Raw genomic sequence first — 24,867 nt, 5'->3', positions numbered from 1 at the left:
AAAAGCTGAATCTTTCAGGTTGCTTATTTCTTAATGTTTCCCCCCCAATTCTAAGTTAATAGTAAGTGTGTATCATTTCCCTATTTGATATTGTTAGTTGAGGTCATCTGTGCATACTTGTAGCTGGCCTCAGTTCTTTAATTTATCTATGATAAAGTTCAAGATATTATGTATGCTTTACCACAGTTAGTACTAGCCTGTTGAATTTAGTGGACAGTTAAATTCTGTGAATGTATACAAAATGGTGACATTCTTAATAAAAATAAGACGCAAAGCTTGCTTTATCTGAAATTTCTTGAACAACACCTAATTCCTTCTTTGAATGAAAGCTAAATAATGAAATGGAATGGCTGTTACCCAACTATTGTTATCCTATTTACAAACTGCATTTCTTAAGAGTGTGACTTAAACTAAGTGATTGTGTCAAATGATTAACCAGCATCTCCTGCCCCTGTCCCAGTGGGTGCCCTAGTGTTTATTTTTTCCTGCCATCAAATTTCAGGAGATCAGATGAACTTGAAAAGATAAGAAAAAGCAGGGAAAATGAGAGCTGGGTAGTAGCCACTTATAGTTTGTTTAGCTACTACTAGGTGGCACTTCATCCAATAACATCTTTAAAATTGGTTTTGCAAATTGCTTTATACTGTTTCAAGGGAAAAAGAAAACGTGTTAACTGAAGTTGATGGAAAAGAAAGACTTTGTTTCCCTGTTCTTTTCAGTATTTATGTTTTGATTGCATGTAACACAATTACCTTATCATACTTGGTGATGATCAATTCTCCTGTGTGAAGTCTTAAGTACATTAGTTAACTGGTAATCCAGAAGAATATTATGTCTTCTCCTGACAATATTCTGTTGTCTTTACCTGTTGTCTGGATAACTTGCTTGAACCTAGACATATGCCAAAAAAACTGTTCTTTTAAATGACTTGTATTTCAGTTACATGACCTTTTTATAGGTAATCTGCACAAGAATCAGGAGCCACAATGAATTGTTCTGTATTTTACTATTTAAAGCTAGAGTTATGCTCTTGAAAATTTTGCTTTATACTAAGCCTTTGTAAGAAGGCACATCCAGATTTGGTTTCCTATGAATCACTTCTCTTTTTCTTTTTTCTTCTCAGCCCTTTAACCACAAAAAATATAACTTGTATATCATAAACAAATCATAAGTTGGACTCCCCTAAGCTGTGGAAGATTTACCCTAAGTCGTAAGCCATATAAGTAAATGTTTTTTCCACATTAAAAAAAAAGACACCCCAAAGGGAATACCTAAAGCTTATTATATTTCTGAAAATAGTAACTGTTATTCTCCATCACAGCTACAGGATCTTCTTTTTGAATTCTTGGAATAAGTGGAGAAGTCCTACACTTGAGTCTGCCTTCACTGTGCCTTGAAAAAATCCTGTATTGAAAATCTTAGTGAGATTTTAAGTTTTGCCTGCCAGCTGTTCACTGAAATTATTTAAAGGAGTAACGACAGTAGGATTTCTTCATTTTAAAAGTAAAATTTCTTACAATGTGTGGTACCTTCGTTGTATTTCGACAGCACTGAATGCAGAGGTCCTCATCTAGATTTTTATGGTATTGTTTGGAGAAAATTAATTTTAAAAGTAATCCTCTTTTTTGCATCATACCCTTGCTTTTTAAAATAATAACAGAGCGATTGTGAGCATCTGGAAAAGTACAGATAAAGCATAATTTAACTACAGCGTATGAGAGTTGGCCTTGGGTTTAAAGAAGTACAAATAGATGTATTTATTTGAAAGTATGAATTATAGATACACTGCGGAGTAGAGAAGGCAGGAATGGGAGTCTTTATACAATTCCTACTCAGCCAGCACTAGGATTACTGTTTAAAGTTGCACTTAATATTCACTACAGCATTGCAATCTGGTCTGGGAAGGTACGACCGTGTCAGTGCAGTGCTGTGTTCAGAGGTACTACATTGTGCACCAATATTTGCAGTATGCATTCAACTGAAATTCAAAGCTATAAATTCCATGTAATTTTTTCCTAAAAAAAAAAAAAAAAACACCTTTTCCTCAACATTCAAAAAAGAAGGTGGTACAAAGCAGTTTTAGAAGTGGGATATAATACAAACATTTGCTCTGTAAACACTCCCATTAACATGATCCTCTTCACAAAATGCCAAAATTAGATGGTACCAGATTTTATTTTAGATTTAAATTAGTATTATTTCTAAAATACTTTTAAAACATTTTATGCAAAAACCTCAAAAAAGCAAACTTTTTCATTCTCCAGTACTAAATACTGGAAGATAATTTTGGAATAGTTTTGTGGATTTGATTGCTGCTGTGTACTTAAATGCATTTTGGAAAGCTCGAGCAGGCTTATAAGCTGAATATTAAAATGTGTTATGTCTCCTTAGTGTTTTTTGCTGAAGTAAATTGGATTATCTTACTTTGTTTCTTACTGGAAAAACTCTGCATGTATTTTATGGACAATTACAGAAAGACTTTTTTTTAAAAAATTACTTTTGACTGGGTGATGAAATATCCCACAAATTGACAGTCTCCAGATTCATTAGTAAAGCCCCTCATCATTAACAGGAAATATTACAGTAAAACTCTTTGCAGTGTAGTTGCACAAGAGTAAATAGCTTTTTTTACCAGCTAAAAGCCAACAAATTCAGCATTCTGAAGAGCGGGTGTAGGTTGCTGTGCTCCCAACCCACCAGCAAACCCTTTGGCTCTCCGTGGGGTTCTTGTTTGGCCTCAGTCCTCCATCAGTTTTCGTTGAGATGCAGAGGCAGGGACATGCTACAGAGTTAGTCCTTTGGTGGGAGGAAGACAGATTTAAGGAAATAAATGAAAGGACGAAGTGGAGAAAACTACGAGCAAATTTGTATTCGATTCCAGCCTGATGCAGCTTGGTGTACTCAATTTGTGTATTTAATGCACTAGATTTCTTGTATTTTTCATATAACTCTTCTAGCTTTTTTTTCCCCTTTTTTTTTTTTTTTTTCCTGAAAATGTGTTTATTAACCCGTTTTCCATTTTCGTTTTTTAGTTTGGAAATGAAGAGCAGCAGCTGGCGTGGGCAAAGCGTGAGAGTGAAAAAACAGAGCAAGAAAGACTAGCTCGATTGCGGAGGCAAGAACAAGAAGACCTTGAGTTGGCTATTGCACTCAGTAAGGCTGATATGCCGAGCTCTTAAACAGAGGTTCTTTGCCTCTGCCCTGTCCAAGTGAGACCTTTAAACCTGACTTTTATAAAAATACTAAATTCTTGAGTTATATTGTGAAAATAATTCTAGTCACCTTCAACTCTAAGCAAGACTGGCTGATTATATCAAGCTGGGCTCTGTGTGGCTTTTCAAGTGCATAATATACAGGAAACACTGTATAAGATGTATTATATGTTATAGGTAAAATTTACTGCTTGTAAGAAATTTAACGTATGATCCTAAGATACTGGAAGCCAAGTTTCTTTATTTTGAAGACAACGTTGCGTATAGTAAACTGCAGCTTATGGATCTGTCCTTTTATTGCCAAAATTCCATTATTTTTTGAGACTGCAGTAAGCAATTAAAAGGAAAATGTCATAAAAAGAAAATATTTATAGAATTAGCTTTCACTTATTACATTAATTGAATTATTCATAGTAGGCTAATGAGTACAAATCCATCTATTTCAAAGTCTTCAGCATAAATTCATTATTAGGTGTTCCCCTTTTAATAAAGAGTTGCAGCTCTTGTGGAAGAATCTGACAATTTATGGTGAATACAAACACTGGGAACTCTATAAAATACTTTGAAGCCTCTACAAATAAGGAGCAATTCTTATATCAACATTTATTTGCATTGAGTTTTAATAATTATATGTGATGTTGTAAAAGAGGGAGTTAATCCGGTTGTAGTAAATTGGACAAGTGATGATTTTGGCAATTAAATCATTAGGTAAAATCATGCTTTATCTCATAAGCAAATATGATTACAGGACTGTGAAAAATGTTTGAGTTCTTTAATGTAAGATCAAACAGTTGAAAATTTAGCAAGTTTGAGCTATGCTCTTCCCTGCGTTTTATTTTACCCTCTTTTACTTCAAGCCCCAGAGAAGAGGTCATATTTGTATTATCCAACTGACTGTGTGAGACTGTCTCTACCTCTGTTTCTTTAATTCCACTGGTCTTATATTATGGGGATACAGATCAAAAATAGCTGAAATATGGCCAATTTGAAACAGATTTTATTTGCCAAATACATGTTCATGCATAAGCTATACTGGTAGACTGGATTGGCTATAAAAAGGCAGGTTGCAGTGTTAGCTCCAAATAGGAGCAGATTCTAAATACCCCTGTAGAACTCTACGTATTTCCTTGGTAAAGATGATGCAGAATGTTTTATGTGTCATATCTAAAGTAAGTCCTTATGTTAAGTTTTTGAATTATCTACTGAATTACTTACTAAAAATGCCTTTCTTGGTACTTGCAGGAATTCTAACTCTTCAGTTGTCCTTGCCTTGGACTTCTACATCTAAATAGAGTAGACACCTAGCACGAAATTTTCCAACTGTCTTTAATGCATATCTGCTTTCCTACCCTTGGTTCTGTAGGAATACCAACTGGGTACTTAACACTGTGTTTACTGGTTTTTGGGTTTTTTTTTTTTAATGTGATATTTTTTCATCATCTTTATTCCATTTCCATTTCTTATGTCCTTGCTTCCTTATTTTTATTTCTCATGATACAGTGATAGTGCCTGTTTATTCGATGAAAATAGTTTCCATCCTGTTCCAATTGCCTTACTCCGGAGGCTTTCCTTACGCAGAGCCAAGGATCAGATTGAATTGTTTTAATCTAATTAGCAGTTTTCTATTCTGAAATGCAGCTAAAAAATAGCATTTGTTGTCTCCAGCTTTTGTGAGCAGATATATAGACCCTGCTGCATGTGTCTTGTGTTTGTGCACACGTGGATACACACAGCCATCCATTTACATGCAATGGGTTTGACAAAACCCTGAAATCTGTTAGGCAAAATTGTCAAACCTGAGTTCAAACATGTCAGCAAGTTCTTTTTTGCCTTGGTCTACAGGACTCGAGGTCCTTGAGAGCAGATTTGGCCTATATAGAGCTAACCTAAGCTAAACCTTTTGCTACGAAAGAGCAATTTTCAAAATTGTATAAGAATCTTCTTTTTCGTTTGGGTCTGAGTCTCTGTGGTTTCTCCTTTGCTGTAATATAACTGTTCATATGCAGTACTACCATTTTATAAAGGAAAGCCACTTTTGGGCTACTGTTTGGGCAATGCCACTCCAGTGGGACAGGTGGATAATTTAGATACCAGAATTCCTTTTTCCTGCATCATGCCAAGACTTACTGCTTGTCAGTTCTCTGAAATAGTGTAATTTCTAAGGCAATGAGTTGGTGTGTTCAACAGGGAGAAATGTGAATTAATTTAGCATTCCACATAGCATTAGAACTAATTACTCACTTTCCTCTTTCCTTACGGATGTGTTCTCTCTCTTTGCTTGGACAGCAACAGAAGAAGGTCCAGCAAATTAACAAGTGCAGAACATGTCCTCTGTGCACGGTGTATTAGCATTAGTGGTCCTAGATTTACCGAAACACTTTGGATTCAAAATTTCAGACACTGCAGTACAGCTGTGCTTTCTCCCAATCGTATTTTCCAGAAAAAAAAAAAGAAAGTTTGACACCATTCTTTCCTTATGCATGTAACTTTAGAGTCTCGTATAATACCTATTCTTGCTCTTCTAAGATGAGACTTTATTTTAAGATCTTGATCTTATTCTTCCTCCAGAACAGTGAAATTTAAAGCACAAACAGGTCTGTTGCTATTTGGGCAGATAAATCTGCCCAATGCAAGATACATAAAATGTGAGTATACACAATGCATATACAGTGTATATTATAAGATTCATATTATTTGTGTGTATGTGTATATATATATCATATTGTATAATGTAATAATAGTGTGTGTATATACTATATATGTCCACATACTATGTCTAGTATATAGTTACTTCTACTGTACATAAAATGTGTATATACAATGAATATGTAGAATATTCATATTCGTATTCTATATATTAAAATTTGTCTGTATGTATGTATTCTCTATACAGAGATGGATACAGAAATGGAATCTATACAGAAATGGAAGTTAGATCATGGCTCTTAGAATTTCAAAGTTCTGGTGAAAGAAAAAATGCAGAAATTGCTATTGATTTTTTTTTTTTCAAGAATACTTCAATCGACATGAAAAACTGTGTTTGCTAGTTGTGCCAAGGGTAGAGTGGATCCTGGCAGATCCGGCGCTGGCTGTGAGTTCACGTTGTGTTGAATTTTTACAGTGTCTTTTTGAAAAGTCGTCTCTCCTCCTGCACGTGTTGCCCGCGGGCTGTTTCCTTTGCTCCGGTGGAGGCCATGATCTTTTCTTTTTACCTTCATTTGTCTTCTCTTTATTTCTCTCCCCCTCCTGCCCTTTATAAACGATATTTTAAAAGAGCTATTCCCCCACCTGGCACAAAACAGGTGTATATTGAGGTAGAAAACTGTTTTTCCTGCCTCATTCCAGTTCCGGAGGTTGCATAGAATTGTCCTCTGCATCTCAGCTCTGTTTTTCCTCCATTCCCACCCAAGTTTTTCTTTGGGAATAATGTTTATCCATCACATTCTGGTCCTTGAGGACAGAAGAGGTGCTCTGCTTTCCACTCGGGTCCGTTGCTGGACCCGGGGGTTTGCTGAGCAATCCCAGGAGGGTTTGGTGGAGTTTTACAGTGACACGTGTGTTAAAATACAGGGTGCCGTCACCACTGGAATGACTCATGGAAAACCATGAACTGCAGGCCAAGGCACAACAGTTGAAACAGGAAAAGCGGGCAATTTTTCACACTAAACCTGTACATGCAAACTGCTACAGGACACAGCTATCACATTGCTTGCATACTCCGTCGCAGAGCCCACGTGCTCCCTGGTGCCTCCAGTGGTTTCCTGAAGTTAAGCTCGAAATGCTCTTGCTTTAAGGCATCCTGGGCCTTCTGCAATAAAAGCAGTTGCTCAGAAAGGTGGTACTTCTCTAATACTGCTGCATGAAACACTTTTATATTGGCAAACATTTCCTTAGGAAGCCCTAGGAGGACCCTTGCTGAGTTGCGTTCCGTGTAACGTGCCGTGTCTGACAGCGAGTAGCTTTTTTCATTTTAATTCCTGTCTGTGAAATCTGTGGTCGGAAAATTTGTAGAAATTCCTTTGTCCTTTTTTTGCTAAAAGATAACGCACTTTCCTGGATCCTCCTTCCAGTCCTTCGGGATTCCTTTGTCTTCCCCACGTTTCTCCGTTGAGGAGGGTATTTGTGCGCTAGGACCCGAGGCCCAAGGAGTTCTGGTCCAAACGTTGTCACCTTCCCCGGGCCCGGGCTGGGTTTCTGCCTTCTGTCTTTTATTCCTCCCTCTCAGGAAATGCATTTCTGCTGAATCCCAATGCGGAGAGTGAATTGGGCTCAACCGGTTTGCTCTGTGCTACCATCTAGGTCAATCCCGGTGCCGTAGTCGAGTTGGCTGTTGTGCGTCAGCCCGTCCCGCTGTAGGCTTCCCAACAACCTCTCCTTAGACAGGAGCTTTGCTTGGAGTACGGTGGAATCATAGAGAATTTATTTTTAGAGTAAATATGTTAACTCTTTATTATTCCTTGACACATTTGTTTTATCAGTTGATATACTTGCTCTTTTTACTTGAAAGTTTTATAAAATAAAGGCTGATTTGTTTATAAAGTGGGATATTCGTTTTTCCAACTTCTGCCTTCCCTTTAATTTTAACTTTAAAAGGAAACCCCGTGGTGAGCGCGGTTCCTTCTGCTGTTAGGATGGTACAGTGCGTTTCTTAGTGTCCCTCTTAATATGCCTTCCTTTAGTCTGACCTAAAAACAGTGGAAACCTAAAGTGGAAATTGCAACTTTGACCTGAATTTGACTAATATCTCCAAATATGTACATTATTGTAGTTATATTTATCTTTCAAATATCGTAACAAATTGAAAGAAAGGTATTTTAATTTTAACCCATCTCATGTGTTTATTGTTTAATATAATAAGAGAAATGTTATTGTTTAATATAATAAATGAAAAGTTACTTTTTGGAGCTCCGAGGCTTTGGCGCTCGTTCTTTCACCTTGTTGTCCCCCGTTTCACACGCGCAGGTGTCACATTTGCGGCTCTCCCTTGGGGTAAGTGCTATAATGGGCTCTCGGGTGGGTTTTTTCCGTTCTTTGGACCGAGATCTTTTCCGCACCCTTGTCCTGTTCGTGTTTGCGCCCATGGGGAGCAGCGCAGGACCCGGCACTGGGGCCATGTGCGGAGAGATCCCCAAGGACGACCCGGGTGGAAAAACCCCGTCCCGCTGTCCCCTTTGCTCTCCGTGACTCATCCTCCCGTCTGCAGGTTTAATATCCCGGCGTGCCGGGGCAGGTCCGTGCGCGGGCGCCGCGATCCTCCCGCGCGTGGGCATTTGGCAGGTGGGATTTTGTCCCAGCCAGACCCGGCATCGGTCCCTGCCGAACCCCCACGGACCCTCCGGCTTCGCATCCTTTTCTCCGAAGGAGAAAACTGCCGGCTCTGCTCCCTGCCGCGCTCCGCTCCGAGCGTGTCCTCCCTCCTGTCCGGCTCTAGGGGTTGGTTGTTCTGGAACAGGGTGTGGGAGCACTCCTTAATTTAATGACCGCAATTAAAAGTTGCTGCTGATCCAGCGTCTCTTGCCAGCGCCAGACGTGTTCCCGTAACGCCCTTTGCCGCGTGATACCGAGCGGTGACGTCAAACCCACGCGGGCTGTCGTCGGGCTGTAGTACAAGCGGCCGTCGGTGCTTTGGGGGTTTCTCCTGGTTTGTGCGTGTGTTCTGCTTTGTGTGTAGCCCCGGGCTCGGTTGCTTCTCTGCTAACGCACTGAGCGTCATGGGGAATGTCCAGGGTGATATCCCAGATGCTTCCTGGTGACTTCATGATAGCTCAGACCTCCAGGAATGTGCTGAACTCCCTGAAACGCCAAAAAACCAAAGTGGAGCTGCTGTAAAGAGCTGCCATATCTGTAATTATAATAAACCCGATTATAACCCTACAGCAGGTATGTCCATGGGCAATTTCTGTGTTGCTGAATTTATGCTTACTACAAAGGATGGAAAATACTTTGTTTTACCAAAGGAAATTATATCTGAAGTAGGTAACAAATGCTAAATATCTTTGCAGAGTAAATAGGGTGTTGTTGCCCCAGCCCTCCTTGTGCATCGAAACGTGCTTTTTTTGCCAATTTAAACATCTCCCTTCTGTAAAGCACTGCCTGTGACTCTTTGTTTTGGTGTCTGCATAAAATATTATGAGATCAAAACATTGTGGCTGAAAACGTAGACCTCGGAAGATGAAATCAGACGTCTTTTCTGCCTAACGAGTTTGGGATAAATCCCCGGCTGCTCGGAGAGCGGCGGCAGAGGCGGCTCCCAGCCCGGCCGGCGCCGGGGGCCCCAGGACACCTGGGGAGTTCACGGGCTTTTGGGGCAGGTGATTTGGTTTTTCTCCCCCTTAAATTCCAGGGCTTTGGGTTGCATTTGCCTTTCGCTGGTCCCCGCAGGCGCTAGGCACCGTAGCGATGGCTCTGCGCCCTTCTTGTAGTTGTTTTCCTTAAATATAGCAAAGAAATTGCTAGCGCTGGGTATTCTGGCTTAGAAAATTGAATTTAAGAAGAGCCTAACAGCCACTGTTAGTCGTAGGTGCACAAAATAGCTCGGGAAACCACAAAGCTTCGACCGCAGAAAACCACATTGCCGCATGATCCTATAATTTGAAGAAGGGACAGACTTTTTTTGGCTCTCCCTGTGGACGGAGCCGCGGCCGGTGCCGGGAGCAGCCGGTTCCAGGCCCCTCGTGCGTGCAGGGGGGTCCACGAGGGATCGCGTGTGCCGGCCCTGGCCCTGCTCCCGGGACACTATGGTCCAAACCGGAGCTGCTGCAAGATGCCCCTTGCAATTCCCGCTTCCCTCGGCTCCCAGCTGCGAGCCGGAGGGGTCCTTCACCCCGCTGCGCTTTTTAGGGAGAGAAAAGCTGTTTTTGGTGTGGAAACACCGTGCTCCTTGGCCAAGCGGGGAAGGAGCCCGCGCGGGAAGGGGCTCGAGCTTGGAGGCGTTTGCTGCAGCTTTGCCGGGAGCCCGGGCTGGATTTCGCTGCTTCTGCGCTGAGCTGCTCTATCTAATCTGGCGATCGATCTTCAAGAGCAGTGAGCCCATCACTGTGGTATCTCGTAAGAATACGTGTGAAAATCTTGTTTACAACGGACTCGACGCTTCCTCCGATCGGGTTTGACTAAGATTTCTTTTTTTCTTTTTGGGGTGCGCTGCAGACAAAGCCAGGGCTCCCGCAGCTGGCGAAGGAGGCCGTAGCAGGCAGCCCTCCCGGGCGTGCTTAGGTGAAGGGATTTTGGAGATTAGCATGGAAATTACAGCAAAATCCCTCAAAGCCTTCAGCCCCGCTGCCCTCTTGCTAGAAGACAGCAAGACCCAGTAGACTGGATCACATGGACGCAGCTTGGGATGTCCTGATTTAAGGCAATTAAAAGAAAAAAAAAAAAAAAAGAGAAAGCCGACAATTAGTTGTAATAGATTGCGAGAAGAATGAGCGCAGCAGCTGGCTCCTGCCGCAGCATTATCTCGAGATTCAGGGACCTGCAGCTTCCTGTAGAGACCGCACACGGGTTGCTGTAGGTGCCGCACCTACCTCCAACAATTACAATAAAAACGGGCACGGGTTTTGTCAGCAGTGTTTGGTGCCCCTCCGTTCTCTGCATGCACGCAGCTTTCGGAGGCCTTTATTTGATATATAGTGCGTGCATCCCTATGTGTGCACACGCAGGCGGAAAGGCCGGCGCTGTCCTATTTCCAGGGGAGCTGCAGCAAACACGCGTGTGTGGCGGCCACAACCTGCTGCTTTTGCCCTAGACAAGGGCGCCGACGCTGCTCCCGACGCTCCGAACGCTCCGAACGCTGGGGATCAGGGCTGGCAGGGAGCAGCGCCTCGGCCGCAGCAATTCCTGCGCTGGCGGGTGCCCGTTGTGGACGGTGCACAGGTGCCCTGTGCCTGGAGAGGAGAGGATTTGGGCCGGGCAGGGGCTGGTGTCCGGTTCTTCGAGGTTGGTGGCTGCAGTGACCGTCCTGCTCTCAGCCCACAGGTGCAGAGCCCCGGTAACGTGGGCGCACGTGCAGGTGGCCACACGGATGGTCCAGCAAGCCCATGTCCGACAGGGGCAGAATCGAGCGGGACAAGCGCATCCCAGTGCTCCAAGAGCCCCTTCCCGCAGCGTCGGGACGTGCGCCCGGGGGTGGCGGCACCCGCTGCAAGGAGGTTTCCACCTCTGCGTCTCCCATCCCCACGTCACCCAAACCTGGGCACGGCCAAAAGCCCTTCTGAAGCGCCAGGAAGGAGGGGACAAAAAGCTGGTTCAAAGGTAGGCGTGAGGCTTTGTTTCAAAATCGTGTTCTTCAGGCACCAAAGGGCTTGCTGAAATACAAAAATCCTCGGCGATGGGGAAAGAGAAGGAAATACCTAGAACTGTTGCAACAACGAGTGTGCTAATTTTAGAACATCTTTAAGTCATCCTCACTTTCTGGAATTATATTGTGCAACATATATTTTTTTCTAGCTAATAAATGTTTTGTTTTTAATGAAGAAATGCTAAATCTCCCTTATATTTCACTTTGAAAGCACTATAAAAGTGAAATGTGGAACTCATTCTTCCATGTCAATGATTAGAGGCCCAAAATACATCTGTTACACATGAACAACTGCAGACTTTGCTTTCACAGAAGAATAGCTATATTTGTCGTTAGTTTGAATGTTGATTTCATTCTCGTGAGCTTGAGCTCGTAGAGGCAGAAAAATGTCACAATCCTGTTTAAAGCTCTAATTATTGAGTTCTAAGCATCCAGATGTTGGAGAAAAACACTTTGATACCGAGCTCAATGTGCATACTTAGCTAACACTGGGTTTGCTTTAGAACTAGCACGCCCTGCTGCTAAACTGGGCTCTAAAAGCAGAGGATCCTCGTTATAGTTTCAGACTAATTGCACAGATAAACTGCTTGGGCTTAGGGGCTCACTCAGAGCTGTGGAAAACTTTTGGAGGGCTCCTTTTGACTTGCTGCAGTTATTTGCTGCCATTGCAATATCCCCTTTGTTTCAAATGGGTTTGCAGAAACAGGATCACTGATTAATTTATTTTTCTCTAGAATAATAAATACCCTTATTAGCTCCTGAAATCTAGGTGTGATTCAAAATTCCTAAGTGAAATTATGTTTCAGGAAGAAGTTATGAAGGTATCTTAACCTGCATTGTGAATTTATGCTTAAATTCCACTACTGTTCTATTGGAATTTTGCACTGAGCTCTTGAGAGCAAGGATAATTTATGTACAAGGATGCCTTAAAATAAGCCCCTGTAATTACAAAAATGCAGTGTTTAAATTTATAGTAAAAACCCACACACTGCTGGCAAAACTATAACTGCATCTGGAAAACATTAAGGATGCTATTAAAATAGTCTAGCATAAACTAGAAATGAGACTGAAATTACAGTGTTGCTTACTTAACCATTTTTAGGAAGTATATTTTGACTGTGATCTACTCTCCTATGCGATTCTTTGATAAAACACTCTATTGTAGCTTGTTTACCACCGAGAATGAATTACGTACTTTGTTACCTATTTTAGAAAAAGCCATAGCTCAGATTTTTAAGTGTCTTCTTGCAATCGTTGATAATTTAAAACATAACCAGGTGGTGGCTGGTCCAGCCACCAGGGGAAAAAGTAACGGAGATCTCAAAGGAGAATAAAAATCACAGCAATTAAAAACTTATTTTATTAAAAAGATGAATTGCTTTCAAACATTGAAAAATTATGTTTTTATAAAAACAGAAATAGGCAAAATACCCATTTGTCTTCTATTTACATATACAATATTTATCATTGTATAAAACTATTTACAATATATAAAAAAATTAGACAGTAAAATAGGTTATTTTCTTACAAGACATCAAGCCCTGTACTTCTAGTGTAGATCATGGCAAACAAGAATATTATTGCACCTGTGAAACAAACAGTCTAACCGTAGGAGTGTTCTCTTAGCCATGCCTTCAACCGAGATCTAAACACCGCTAGCTACAGTAACATTCAGTTAATCTCCTCTAGGGTCAACTTCAGGCAGTTTCCATACAAACATTGTCTCGTAAAGCTCGGGACCGGGCAATCGGAATTGGGGAGGGGGAGAATAAAAAATAATAATTAAAAAAACACATCAGTATTTACAGCTTCTTCTATACAATCTGTATGGAGTCTTACGGAGTTTCCCCTTCACCGAAGCTGTATAAATAACCCCCGTTTCCCCCCGAACGGCTGGGCAGGTACACGGATACAGTCCAATAGTCTTCAGGAGATGCCTGGCTAAGTCTCCTCGTGTCGAATCCTCCTCCGCAACAGGCGAGCGCGTCGGTGCCTCCCTACGTAGTACCAGCTACAGGCTTCGGAGCGGTTCTGCACCTGAGCACTTCACTATGGAGTTCGCGGCGGGCAAGGCGAGGCCCGCGGGCTACATGTGCCGTTTCATGTGCAAGGCCAGGTGGTCCGACCGCGAGAAGGCCCGGTCGCAGAGGTGGCACTGGAAGGGCCGGTGGCCGGTGTGCTTGCGGTAGTGACGCGTGAGCTCGTCGGAGCGGGCGAACTTCCAGCCGCAGCCTTCCCAGTTGCAGTGGTAGGGCTTCTCACCTGGGGGAGGCACAACGGGGGTGAGCGCCGCGCTCCCACGCGCGCAAGCGGCCGCTGCCGCGGGCCTTCCCCCTCGGTGGAGCCCACGCCGGCCATTCCCTCGCTATTCCCAACCCGCATCCCGAAGAAGGGCACAGAGAAAACCCACCACCCTATGCACAGGAGGACCTTGCAGTGCCCTACACCTGTGGCATCGCATAGGGTTTGCTCCCTCCGCTTAGGGACACCGGCGGGTTAACGCTCAAGCCGCGCGCGGCCCCGGTGCCGCCTCGCGCGCCCCGCGGGAAGCACCTGCCCGCGCTTACCTGTGTGCGTGCGGAGATGGGCCTTGAGGTGCGAGCTCTTGGTGTAGGTCTTGCCGCAGCCCGCGTAGGTGCACGTGTGAGTGGCCGTCCTCTTCCGAGGCCAGGAGCGCCGGCCTCGCTTGGGCTTGGAGTCCAGCAGCTCCAGAGGGGACGAGGGCGGCGTGAGGACGCCGCGGGGCGCCGACGCTTGCAAGGGCAGGCTCTCCTCGAACAAGCCGAACTGGGAGCCGCTCTGGTACTGCAGGTGGGGCTGCGGGTGGTGGAAGGCGGCGGGCGGGTGGTAGCTCGGCGGGAAGGGCACGGACGAGGGGCACATCATGGGCGCGTGGCACTCGCTCGCCACCAGGTCGTCGGGGCTCAGCGGCGGCGTCTCGGCGCCCGGGATCTGCGGCGAGCTGGCCACCCGTGGCTGCTCGTAGGCCAGCATGCAGGTGGCATTGCCCTCCTGCTTGATCTTGGGGCACGCTTGGGGCACTAGCCCCAGCACCGGCCCATAACTGTCCACCTCGGGCTCGGGCTTGATGTTCTCCACGAACTGCGGCGCGCCGAAGCTGGGCGTCACGAAGAAGCGCCCGTGGACGCTGCCGGCCGGGCAGAAGCCGGGCTCCATCTCGGACCTCATCATCTCCGGCACCATGCCGGCGCTGCCGTAAGGCGGGGGGCTGCCCTGTTCCATGGCACCGTAGCATCCCGACGACGGGTTGCCCGGGTAGAAGCCGCTGCCGTTGTCCCCGCCGGGAGCGGCGGGATAGTCCCCACCGGCGGCGCCTTGCCCGTAGCCATCGCTGCCCATGGAAAGGATAAAATCCAGCACAGTGTTGAGGTCTTCATCCTCTTTGCGAGGCGACAGGTCGCCCCAGCCGCCGGCGGGCGCTTTGGCCTCCTGCTCGCACTTCCACCTCTGGGGAAGAGAGAAAAGCGGAGAGGGTTAGAGCCGCCATGCGGGAATGCGCGTGTGCCCGGGGTGGGGGGGGTGCTGAGCCGCCCACCAGTGCGCTGAGCGGCGCCGGCCTCAGCGCGGCCCGGGGCGCGCGGGTGTCGGCGGGGGGAGCCCGGACTCACTTCGTGCAGCGCTTTCTCGCGGCAGGGGCTGGCGAAGGTGGCGAACGAGGGCAGGATGGTGTCGCTGAGCGCCATGGTGCGGCCGGGCGGGACGGGCGGACGGCGCGGCGCGGCGAGCGGCCCCGCCGCTTATAACGCGGGTGCGGGCGCCCTCAAGCCAATTGCAGGGAGCGGAGGAAACGCGTCCCGGACGGGGGCGGGCGGGAGGCAGCGGCTCGGGCGCAGCCTAAATTTAGCCCCGGTATAAAAGGACGCGGCGCCGGCGGCCCCCAGCCCGAGCGGGGCGGAGCGGAGCGGGGCCGGCCCGGGCCGAACTGAGCTGGGCCGAACCGAACCGGGCCGAGCCGGGCCGGGACGCGACGCGACGCCGCAGTCTCCTCGCTTCGTGTCGCCTCAGCGCGGGGAACGCCGAGGGTCCCGCTCCTCCGGGGCGTTAGGGAGCCTGAGGGTCCCTCTGGGAGTTGAGGGGACTTTGGGAGGTCTCTGCTGCCCCCATGGGACCTCCGTGGAGCCTCCATGACATGAGGGGACCTGGAGGAGTCCCTCTCTCTGTTCCCCTTCCCCCTGCGTAGGACACTGCGATCTCCATGACTCGAGGGGACAGGGAGGTGTCCCTCTGTGAGATGAAGGGAACCGTTGGTTGCCCCAGCAGGCTGGGACCTCCATGACCTGGGACAGTGAGGGGGTCCCTGCTGTACACAAACCCCCCAGGGCACTAAGGGGCCTCCATGACATGAGGGGACACTGAGGCATCCCTTGTCCAAAGCCCTCAGAGGTGTGAGGAACCTCCATGAGATCAGGGAGCCAGAGGACATTGAGGGACCTTCTGGTACATGAAGGACTGCTGATGAATCCCTGCCTTTGGAGATGCTCCCCATGCTTCGTAGAGGACTTTGAGTGGAAAATTGGTGTTTGATCAGACCAAGGAGAGGGTAGGATGGTCCCAGCTGAAAGAGGGAGGTGTGAAGGCTGCAGAAAGCGGGGCAGGTGCACTTTACACACAAATAAACACAGAGGTAGTCCCTACATTGGAAGTCTCCTCCTCTAGTTGCCCCTCTGGCCCCGTGGTAGCACTGACCGAGGGTTGTTTGATGTCCCTCCTGAGCCACCTCTCTGGCAGGAAAGTGCTGGACACTGGTACTTAATGGAACTCCAGGTCACTAGCAGGGTTTTCATTTTCTGCACAGAGCTTGCCAAAAATCAACGTTTCCCTGTGACATTATGAAAAAAATAATGCAAGTAGCTTCTATGATCTTCTTTGTCTTAAAATAAATTATGGTCCTGTCCTGAATTTTCAGTAGAGCTGCCTGTTCTCCTCCCTTATTTTTGTCTCTGGCTTAGATGCCCAGATTGAGGGTGCTCTTCTCCAAAGTTTTGAGGTAGTGTGCCCCAAACGCGTGTTTTTGAGAGACACAGCTGCTTGGCAGTCACTCAAGAACGAAAGAGCAAAGTGGCAATTCTTCAAGGAGAAAAAAAAGTGATGCTCTGTCACAGATCAGCCCGATTCTTTGAGAGCTTGTTCAGAGAAAGAGCTGTGCTTTCCCTTACCTCCTCCATACTTCCTTTGCAGCCACTTCTGAAAGGATTTCTAAGCGAGTTCGAGGATCAGAAGAGCGTAGGAGAACGACTCTCACTTTTGTGCCTCCGGTGCCCCACGAGGGGAAGGAGCGATGGGCTCTGACAGCCTCTGGTTATCAGGAGCCTTTTGAGCGTGTGCCCGAGAGCCCATCCCAGCGCTGCAGCTGGATGCGGCCACCGCAGGCAAGCGGAGTTGCTAGGGTGAGCAAAAGATCCTTTCAATAGCTGCACATGTTTTAAAATTATGAATATCTCTCGTATAACTTTCTATACTTTTTATTCTAAAAGTTCACAGGATGGCCAGGAGAAGCAGCCAAACTCCTGTGACTGGAGCAGAATCAATACACTGAATGCATGGTAACGCAGTACACAAAGATGTATGACTCATAGCTCTGTAATGTCACACTTGTGTAATCTTTCAATGTAAACTCTTTTCCCTTAATAAAATGTTAGTAAGTGTACAATACGTATATATGGAGCAGTGAGTCAGCCAAGAAAATATACTCTGATGAATCCAGAATGAATGTGAATGTTCCCTTGATAACACACCCTGAATGTCTGTGTCAGTTTATGTTCTTGTGGTTTCAGCAACAGCTATAACAAAATATTTTGTTTCTAGGATATACAACTGCAAGTGTAAATTTTGCTGAGAATCCCTGGGCAGATGCTCTCCTCCAGTAGGCACTGGCAGGACATTTGTTTGCATTCACTGTGTCCCCTAAGCTACATTGTGCTTGTTTCTTTCTTTTTTTTTTTCTTTTTTTTTTTTTTTAATATATAAAGGAAATGTTTAAAGGGGAGTGAGGATGAAAGCCAAGTATATGAAATAATAAATACACTGCCTTTGGTTTCTTTTTCTTTTCAAGCTAAAAACTCTTAAGTGTATGAAACCCAGTGTGCTGAATGTGAGAATGTATTTGTGTTGTGAGTCACTAGCTCTGTGCAAACGGAGTACAACTGTGCCACAATCTTCCCTGTGGTCCCTGGTCATCACGCTGACATTTCTAGCTTTTGGCACCATGCCATTTTTATTTTAAATATCTAAAACCTACCGCTTGGACTGGTTCACAGCAGTGTAGATGGGCAGCGATGCCGCTGGCAAGTGCACATGAAGAACAAGAGATTATTAAGTACTTGCAAACCTGCTGAGTGTAGAGGAGCACTAAACGTTGTGTGACTTGTCTTCCAGCCACAGTAAACACAACCTCTGGCATTTTTGTATGGCAAAGTTGGTTTTTTTTCTAGGTGTTGCTGCCGATCTCTGTTGTTTCTACAGCAGAAGAAACTTTTAGGGGGTGGGATTGTAGTGGAGACAGCACACGCTAATAAAAGAGTCAGAGCTGGGTCTTTGCAATGGGCCCTGGCAAAGGGCTGCAGCTGGAGGTGCTGCTGAGCGTGCCCACGTCACCTGGCGGCCACAGGGCTCTGAGTCACTGCTGAAATCAAACAGCAATAACAACAAAAACAGCGCCTTTCTCAGGCTTGTTTTTCTCAGAAAGTTTAGTCCTGATTGCACCTAGAATTAATGTAATAATAGCCGTGTCAATGAGATGGGAATTACACCTCTTACCACTCTTGCCCATCTCAAAACAACAACACAAGCAACTTGCTGCGGCCAGTCCCGCTTAAATGAGCCCAGCACTGGCCCAGGGCTGCAGAATGGGACTTTGTTGCCCATATAGGACCCATATAGGCAATGGCCTATATGACTCTCAGCATCCCGCTGGCCTGGGCAGCAGCCGGCCGTGGTCCATGGCAAGAAGCAGGGATTTTCCTTGGAAGCACAGCCTAAAATGTGCCTGTATTGCAAGGCATGTTGCCTGTTTCTGACTGGGTGGTGAAGCAATTAGAATTAGTGCTTAACAATGCCACGTCCTGTCCTCCTGATTATGTAACGCTCCTTTGATCTTTGCCATCTACCACTTATCAGTTAGCAGGTTTTGTTTTCTTCCAGGTCATTGTTAACCATGTTGAATGGTAAGAGATGGTTAAAACAAGAAAAAGGAGGGGTGTCAAGCGCTCCTACGCTCGCTTGATTAAAATCAAGGTCAGGTTTTTTTGAGATCTGTCAGCAAATTTGGACCAATGTGTGTCTGTGCACGTGCAACCTTCCTGCTTCTCCCTGGGAATATCATCCTGCCGCTAGTCCAGTCCTTCCCAACATGTTTGATATACTGTAGTCTCATTTAAAAACCTGCTTAAAGCCACTGTTCATTGCCATTAACTGTGTCAGCTGCCTTTATTTATGACCCCGTTCATCTTTCAAGTCCTTCCAGTATTTTGCCCATGATTATAAAGCAGTGACAGGGGAATCTGGGTCATTCTATTTAGCCTTTTTAAATATTGACATAATATTAGCATTCTTCAAGTCACCTGGGGCTTCCCCTGCTGCTCTGAAATTGATTGATAATAAACATTAGCCATCTGGATATCTCCTTAGTTGGGTCTTTTAAAACACTTGCATGTAAGTTACCCAGATCTGGCAATTTAATATTGTTTGAGTCGAGTAGCAGTTGTTTTAACATCCTCCTTAGTTACTGGAATGGAAAGTATTTCAACATCATTATAGTCTGATCTGAATGCAGCATCTGGCTTTTTTCCCAAAGAGAACAGAAATATTTTTTAGCACTTCCGCTTTTTCAGCGTGATTATTGACAGCTCTATCATTGCCATTCTTTGCGATGGCAATCTTAATTCTCTTTAGTGAAAGCCCTATTAACTCACTGAACGAAGATGATTAGCAAATGTCAGCTGCTGCCACCTTGAATAACTGCACACTTTAGCTAGGCAGACTAAAGGTGCAGGGGAAAAAGAAGCTTAAATTTCATTTCAATAAATAACCTACTTAAAAAAATAAAACCTTGATCAGAAATAGACAGAAAATACTCTTTCTGATATACTCTTCCTGAGAGTAAGTTTGTGGGTTCAATAAATCATGCAAAAATCAGATAATTTATGAAGTTGATCAAGATAAAGTAGAATGTGTTGTAACTTGGGTTGGTTGTGTGAAGAATGATAGTGTTTAACTGCAAAAGATTTTTTTTATCATTTTTGATTTGAGAGACTAAAAGTGGCTTTGAAGAATCTCAGAGAGGCTGTTTACCCATCTGTTCCTGGGAGTCTTGAAACCTAAATGACTTATGCCGTTTTTTTTTAATTATCTGCTTTGATTAGATATGTAGTTTTGTTTCTGGCAGCACTTACTGATGCGAATGTTCAGGGCACATATGTTGTATTGCAGATGTTCCCTTCAGCTGTCAATTAAAACCACATTTGACAGTTCTTTTCTTGTTTTAACTTACGTCCGTAAGCTGACACAGACGTAACCTGTCTAGTTTTGTTTAGAAAAATAGCTGTTACTATTAATAAAAATGCAATATCATCCTCAAAGATGGGACCCCAATAAAATGATACGCTACAGACTTGAGTCACGTCTGCTCCCAAATACATTTGGGAACCATCATGAGGGAGGGAATGGGGCTGGTCAGTTGATGGGAACTGCGTGGTCCATCGCGCTGCTTCGGGGCAGAGCAGTAAATGTTTGTGAGTGGTTAGACATAATGCTTAAGTTGTATATTAAAGGCTTCCACTGATCTAAAGAGAGTGTAAGATTTAAAAAAAAAATCACCTTGATACTGTTACATTGCAACTGTTGAATAGAGTGGGATGGGTGATATGTTGTTAGGTCTCGTATTAATAGGTCTTTTGGTCTGCATTTCAGGAAAAAGCTTGCATCACTTAGTGGAGATGACAGAAGAAAAAGTAAGACAACGTCTTCCCTCTTATGTCCCCTTGAGACGATTAGCAATGTGGAGCCAGGCAGCGTTAACCAATTTTTTAGAAGCTCAAACTATGTTTGGGGTTTAATTAATGCGGGAAAAAAAATCTGTTTGAGGTTGCTTCAAAGAACTAATCAGATGCACTTTTCTTGCTTTCTAATTTGTAAGATCTGTTGCAGTCTGAGTCAGCGAAGCAGATGCAGATGGGCTTCTGAGCAGCTCGTTGTGCCACTTTGAAGTTCACAGGTGATTCTGTTAACGGGAGGAAGGAGAGCAGAGACTGGACAGCCCTCCAAAAAGGAGCTCCTGGTAGATGCTGGGTGAGAAGGGAGGAAGGTTTTTTGCCTTTTTCCCTCACTGATGTGCAGAGCATCTTCACAGGTTGCAGTCTAATCTGACTGGTAAAACTTTGTTCATCACCTCTACACAGTCTCTATTTGGGGAGGGGAAAGGGGGGAGAAAGTTTTATTTAATGTGATGAACATGTGGGCCTGGGTTCTTGCTGTGAGAATACTGCCTTTATACGGCACCTGTATTACTTATGACTTATTAGTCATATGTCCTGCAGTTGAGTAATGGGAAAGAGTGGAGCAAGCATTTCATTAACTGTGACGCTGTTAATTGGTATTGCTGGCTGCCTGGGATTACTTTCCCTTCTTGAATACATGGAAGTATGAATCAGAGCTGAGGTGCATTGGCCTGCGAGAGGAAGACCAGCATCTTTACATGACGGGCTGTATGTATAGAGCAGCTGATCTCATTTGTCTTCCTGCACAGTGAAGTTCTTTTCTGACTTAGATCACTGAAGTATTGAAAATGCTATATATTTTTTCCATGATTACAATGTCATTATGATTCAGCGCTGAAACTTCAGCGGGATATTTTGGGACAGACTTTTTTTTTTTCCCCCAGACATTTAACGTCCATTGTTGTGACCATTTTGTTTCTTGAAATATGAATGCTCACCTTCTGGGATATTTATATATTTCAGTTCCTGGATATACATGAGTGTAAGAGTTGTGCTTTGTGTCTTGTAGAAAATGCTTTCTATTCAGAAACAGAAAGTCCAACTTTTTCATGCATAAAAATTTACTGCAACATGTTCTGCTCCTGTAACTTCAAGGATTATCACCCCTCTTGCTGGCAATAAACTCTAGGGCACAATTAAGTGCCAGTCAAACAATTTTGACTGATGTTGGTCAAAATTAATGACTTTTGCTGCTACAGTACATACAGCAGCTATAGTTTAAGAGAATAATGTTGTTGAAATCCCTTGAACGGTTACAGTTATTCTTGAGCAATAAAATACTTTTCAAGGGATAGCCTAATACAATGCAACTTTGTAGAATGAGTTGTGAAATTTTCTTTTCATTTGCCACATAAAGTGCCAAATAAATGTTTGCAATAAAAATACAGGCCTGGGAAGAATGTGTTTTGCCAATTACAGTGTAATGTGGGCTACAAAGAAGTGTTCAGAGCGGAGTCCAGTATGGATATTAGCAGATCAGTATCAGGTTACAGCAGCGAAAAAGGCACATTAATTTGCCAAATAACCAGTATGGTCTTAGCCTGTATTTGCAAGCAAAATCACTGCCTCCGAGCGAAGGGAGACGCTGCTACTCGATGCAAAATAAATTCAGCCATGGGAAGCAGGGATGCTGCTGCTAAATTGATGCACGAGGACTGGCAAACACTGATTGATCGTTGCCAGTCCCTTCAGCTGGTGCTTGCTGCATTTAGCTGCTCCCGTTGGCCAGGGCCACCGCGGGGCCCCAGGGATTGGAGCTTTTGTGGCAGAAGTGGTGCAAGCCGCACTGGGGCCTGTGGTGGCAATTCAGGGTGCCCTTTCTTCTGTTGCTCAAGAGCCTGCATGATTCACCCTGTTCCCTTTTTTGATCTTATTTGTTTCAAGTTTCATACCTCAGCAAAAAATATATGTATATTTTTTTCAATGCAACTTTTATTTCAGCCTCGACACTGAAGGCTGTGCCCGTATCTACACTTCAGCATCAGCCCAGTGAAATAACGCCTGGAAATAAACCCTCCCGCTTGCTGCACACATGTGAAATGAGGCGTTTGCCTTCCTCGCAGCCCCATTTCGGTGCCTTTTTGCTCAAAAACCACCTGCTCGGCGGGGCCGGCAGCGCGGCCCGTTCCCAGGGAAGGCGCGCGAAGCCGCCGGCCAAGAGGCAGCGGCGCGAATGACTGCAAGGGGATCCTGCGCGGCCTTTATATACCGGGGTTATTTTTAACCGCGGCCTCCATGCTTATTACAGAGTTTCCTCTCGCAGGCGCTCAGGAAGCCCGCTTGGCTCTGTTTCCTGCTAACATGCGGCCCTGGCTCGCAAAATCTCTGAGAACAACAGGCCTGAGACTGCTCGGCTCCATTAAAAAAAAACCTGGCACCTTTTCAAGCCCTGACAGAAAACCTTTGAAAGCGCTGGATTTCCTCCAGCTAACGTACGAGGCTCCTCCGCCGGTGACAAATTAGACCGAAATGGCACAAAATGCTCCTATGTAAATAGATTTTTTTTTTCTCCTTCTTCTGCGTGCAGCCTTTTAATAGTTCAGTCATTATTTATAGTTATTCCTCTGGATGGAAAAATATTTTTACATTTTTCCAAAGATGGGGTCTAGTGAAATGTTTTCCTTGTTTGTTTTTTTTATTATTATTTTTATTTTTTCTTTCTTTTTCCTTCGAGATTTTTGTGACAGTTTTCTTAGGCTCCAGGAGCAACCTTTCCTTCCTGGAAACTGGGATAAAATGACTGTTGTGAGTTTTTCACTAAAAGGCCTGTGTCCAGCTTTGGGCACACGTCTCTGCTATCCACAACGATTAAATAATAGTTATAACAGGCCCAAATGACTTCAGTTTCCTGAAACACAGCAGAAGAGGTTGTGCTTTATCAGTTCTATCATCCATGAGTTTTACATACCAGGTTAGTAAAAGTAGTGTTTTATTATATATATCAAAGCTCACATCTATCCCGATAGAAGAAAAATAAAATATTTATTTTAGAAGTATATTGATTTTTTTATATATATATACGTATACATATATATATATATTTTCTTATAAAATAAATTTTCTTATTATTTTATATATATATTTGTTTTTCTTCTATCGGAATAGATGTGAGCTTCAATGCCAAGGATGCTATTTTCTTCTGAGATGACTTTTTTGCAGTAGTCTAGGAAACCTTAAGCTGAAGCGACTTCTCATGACCGTCAGTAATAGGTTTGGAGTCATGGATGGTAACTCCAGCCCACAAGAGCTAAGCGATGTCCGAGTTTCCTCGGAGTATTTCCAATAATCTCGTCTTTGTCTGGCTCATCAGCACCTTACAGATAAGATATTGCCATGGGCATGACCATGAACTGCCCGCAATGTTGACCTCTCTAATCTCAGTATTTATATTGCAGGAACAAGGTGGTTGCAAGGAGCAGGTTCCCTGGAGCAACCTGACTTTCCTGCCCTGCTCTTTTCCTTGTTACCTGGGCAATAATGTGTATTTATTCACATTTGATTTTAATCATCCACAGCTTGGGCGTTTGGCATGGGGAGCCACAAGGTTCCCTGTGTGCTTGAAGGAGCGAGTGATGGTCGGTTCACCCCGTTCTGGGACAACGTGGCCAACTCTTGAGGAAGACAGTCACATTCATGTCTGTTTTATTGGTATTAATGATGCTGTTCAAGCAGCTCTGTTTTGCTACAGCAGCGGCAATACAGAGCTGAAAGCTGGACGTGTGAAGCCCAATGTGAATGACTAACTATCACCATCTCTCAGATGACCCTTATTTTGACTGGTATCGTTTTGGTCCCAAAGTTATCTGCATTTCACACAGATGTGGTTAACTTCACTTTTGCGGTTGCAAATTGGTGCTGTGAGATGAGAGAAAAGCATAAACAGTTTTTAGATGGGGAAGAGATGAAGGCCACATTTTACAGCTCTTAGCATTAAGCTCACATGCCAAACTGGGTTGCTCGGGGTCTTTGTCCCCTGCTGCATTGGGGCACCCTCCTTGGGACAAATCCTGGCGTTGTGGCAAGCAAGATGATCCAATTCAGCTCACAATCTTGGTGAACAGGCATGGTTTTGCCCTTTTGCAGTCACAGCTCATGGCGTTTGCCCATGCAATTGAGAGAGCCGTGTGACGTAGCACGGGCACGTTCATTTTCCGGCAGGAAACCAAGAGTGCCAAAACACCTTGTGAACTGACGGGTCAGGGAAAAGCTTCACTTCTTTACTTATTTATTTATTTGCTTGAAATCAAGGTGGCCGGTTGCATTTATCGCGCGTGTTCTGAGTGGGCTAAAAACTGCCTTGTTTTGATGCTATTTGGAGCTGGCCACAATGAAAAACCTGCCTTTGTGC

At 44.7% G+C, this 24,867-nt stretch overlaps 2 protein-coding genes across 3 annotated transcripts in view; one reads left to right on the top strand and one right to left on the bottom strand.

Moving 5' to 3' along the window:
* Positions 1-3,972, top strand: part of EPS15L1 (epidermal growth factor receptor pathway substrate 15 like 1) — a 33,910-nt gene extending 29,938 nt beyond the window's left edge. For both annotated transcript variants that reach the window (XM_088527121.1, XM_088527120.1), the window contains one exon: positions 3,033-3,972. In XM_088527121.1, the coding sequence (XP_088383247.1) occupies positions 3,033-3,179 (147 nt within the window). In that variant the 3' untranslated portion in view covers positions 3,180-3,972. The remainder of the gene's footprint in view (positions 1-3,032) is intronic.
* A 9,616-nt stretch (positions 3,973-13,588) lies between these two features.
* On the bottom strand, positions 13,589-15,224 carry KLF2 (KLF transcription factor 2). Its single transcript, XM_088527119.1, has 3 exons — positions 15,135-15,224; positions 14,073-14,973; positions 13,589-13,767 (listed from the first exon to the last, which is right to left on the bottom strand). The coding sequence occupies exons 1-3, from the start codon at positions 15,207-15,209 to the stop codon at positions 13,592-13,594; spliced, it is 1,152 nt and encodes a 383-aa protein (XP_088383245.1). The 5' UTR covers positions 15,210-15,224; the 3' UTR covers positions 13,589-13,591.
* Positions 15,225-24,867: the final 9,643 nt, after the last annotated feature.

This window comes from Tinamus guttatus, unplaced genomic scaffold (assembly GCF_059628265.1).
Source record: "Tinamus guttatus ecotype Peru unplaced genomic scaffold, ASM5962826v1 Tinamus_guttatus_pri_ptg000261l, whole genome shotgun sequence".
Classification (NCBI taxonomy): domain Eukaryota; kingdom Metazoa; phylum Chordata; class Aves; order Tinamiformes; family Tinamidae; genus Tinamus; species Tinamus guttatus.
The sequence above is the reverse complement of the archived record's forward strand: the minus strand, read 5'-3'. Positions and strand labels throughout refer to the sequence as shown.

Excerpts from the sequence above, each read along its gene's own strand:
- KLF2 (XM_088527119.1), bottom strand. The coding sequence starts at position 15,209 with ATGGCGCTCAGCGACACCATCCTGCCCTCGTTCGCCACCTTCGCCAGC. Across the intron at positions 14,974-15,134 it reads GCGAGAAAGCGCTGCACGAA|AGGTGGAAGTGCGAGCAGGA; the intron begins GTGAGTCCGGGC and ends TCTCTTCCCCAG. Across the intron at positions 13,768-14,072 it reads CCATCTCCGCACGCACACAG|GTGAGAAGCCCTACCACTGC; the intron begins GTAAGCGCGGGC and ends TGCCTCCCCCAG.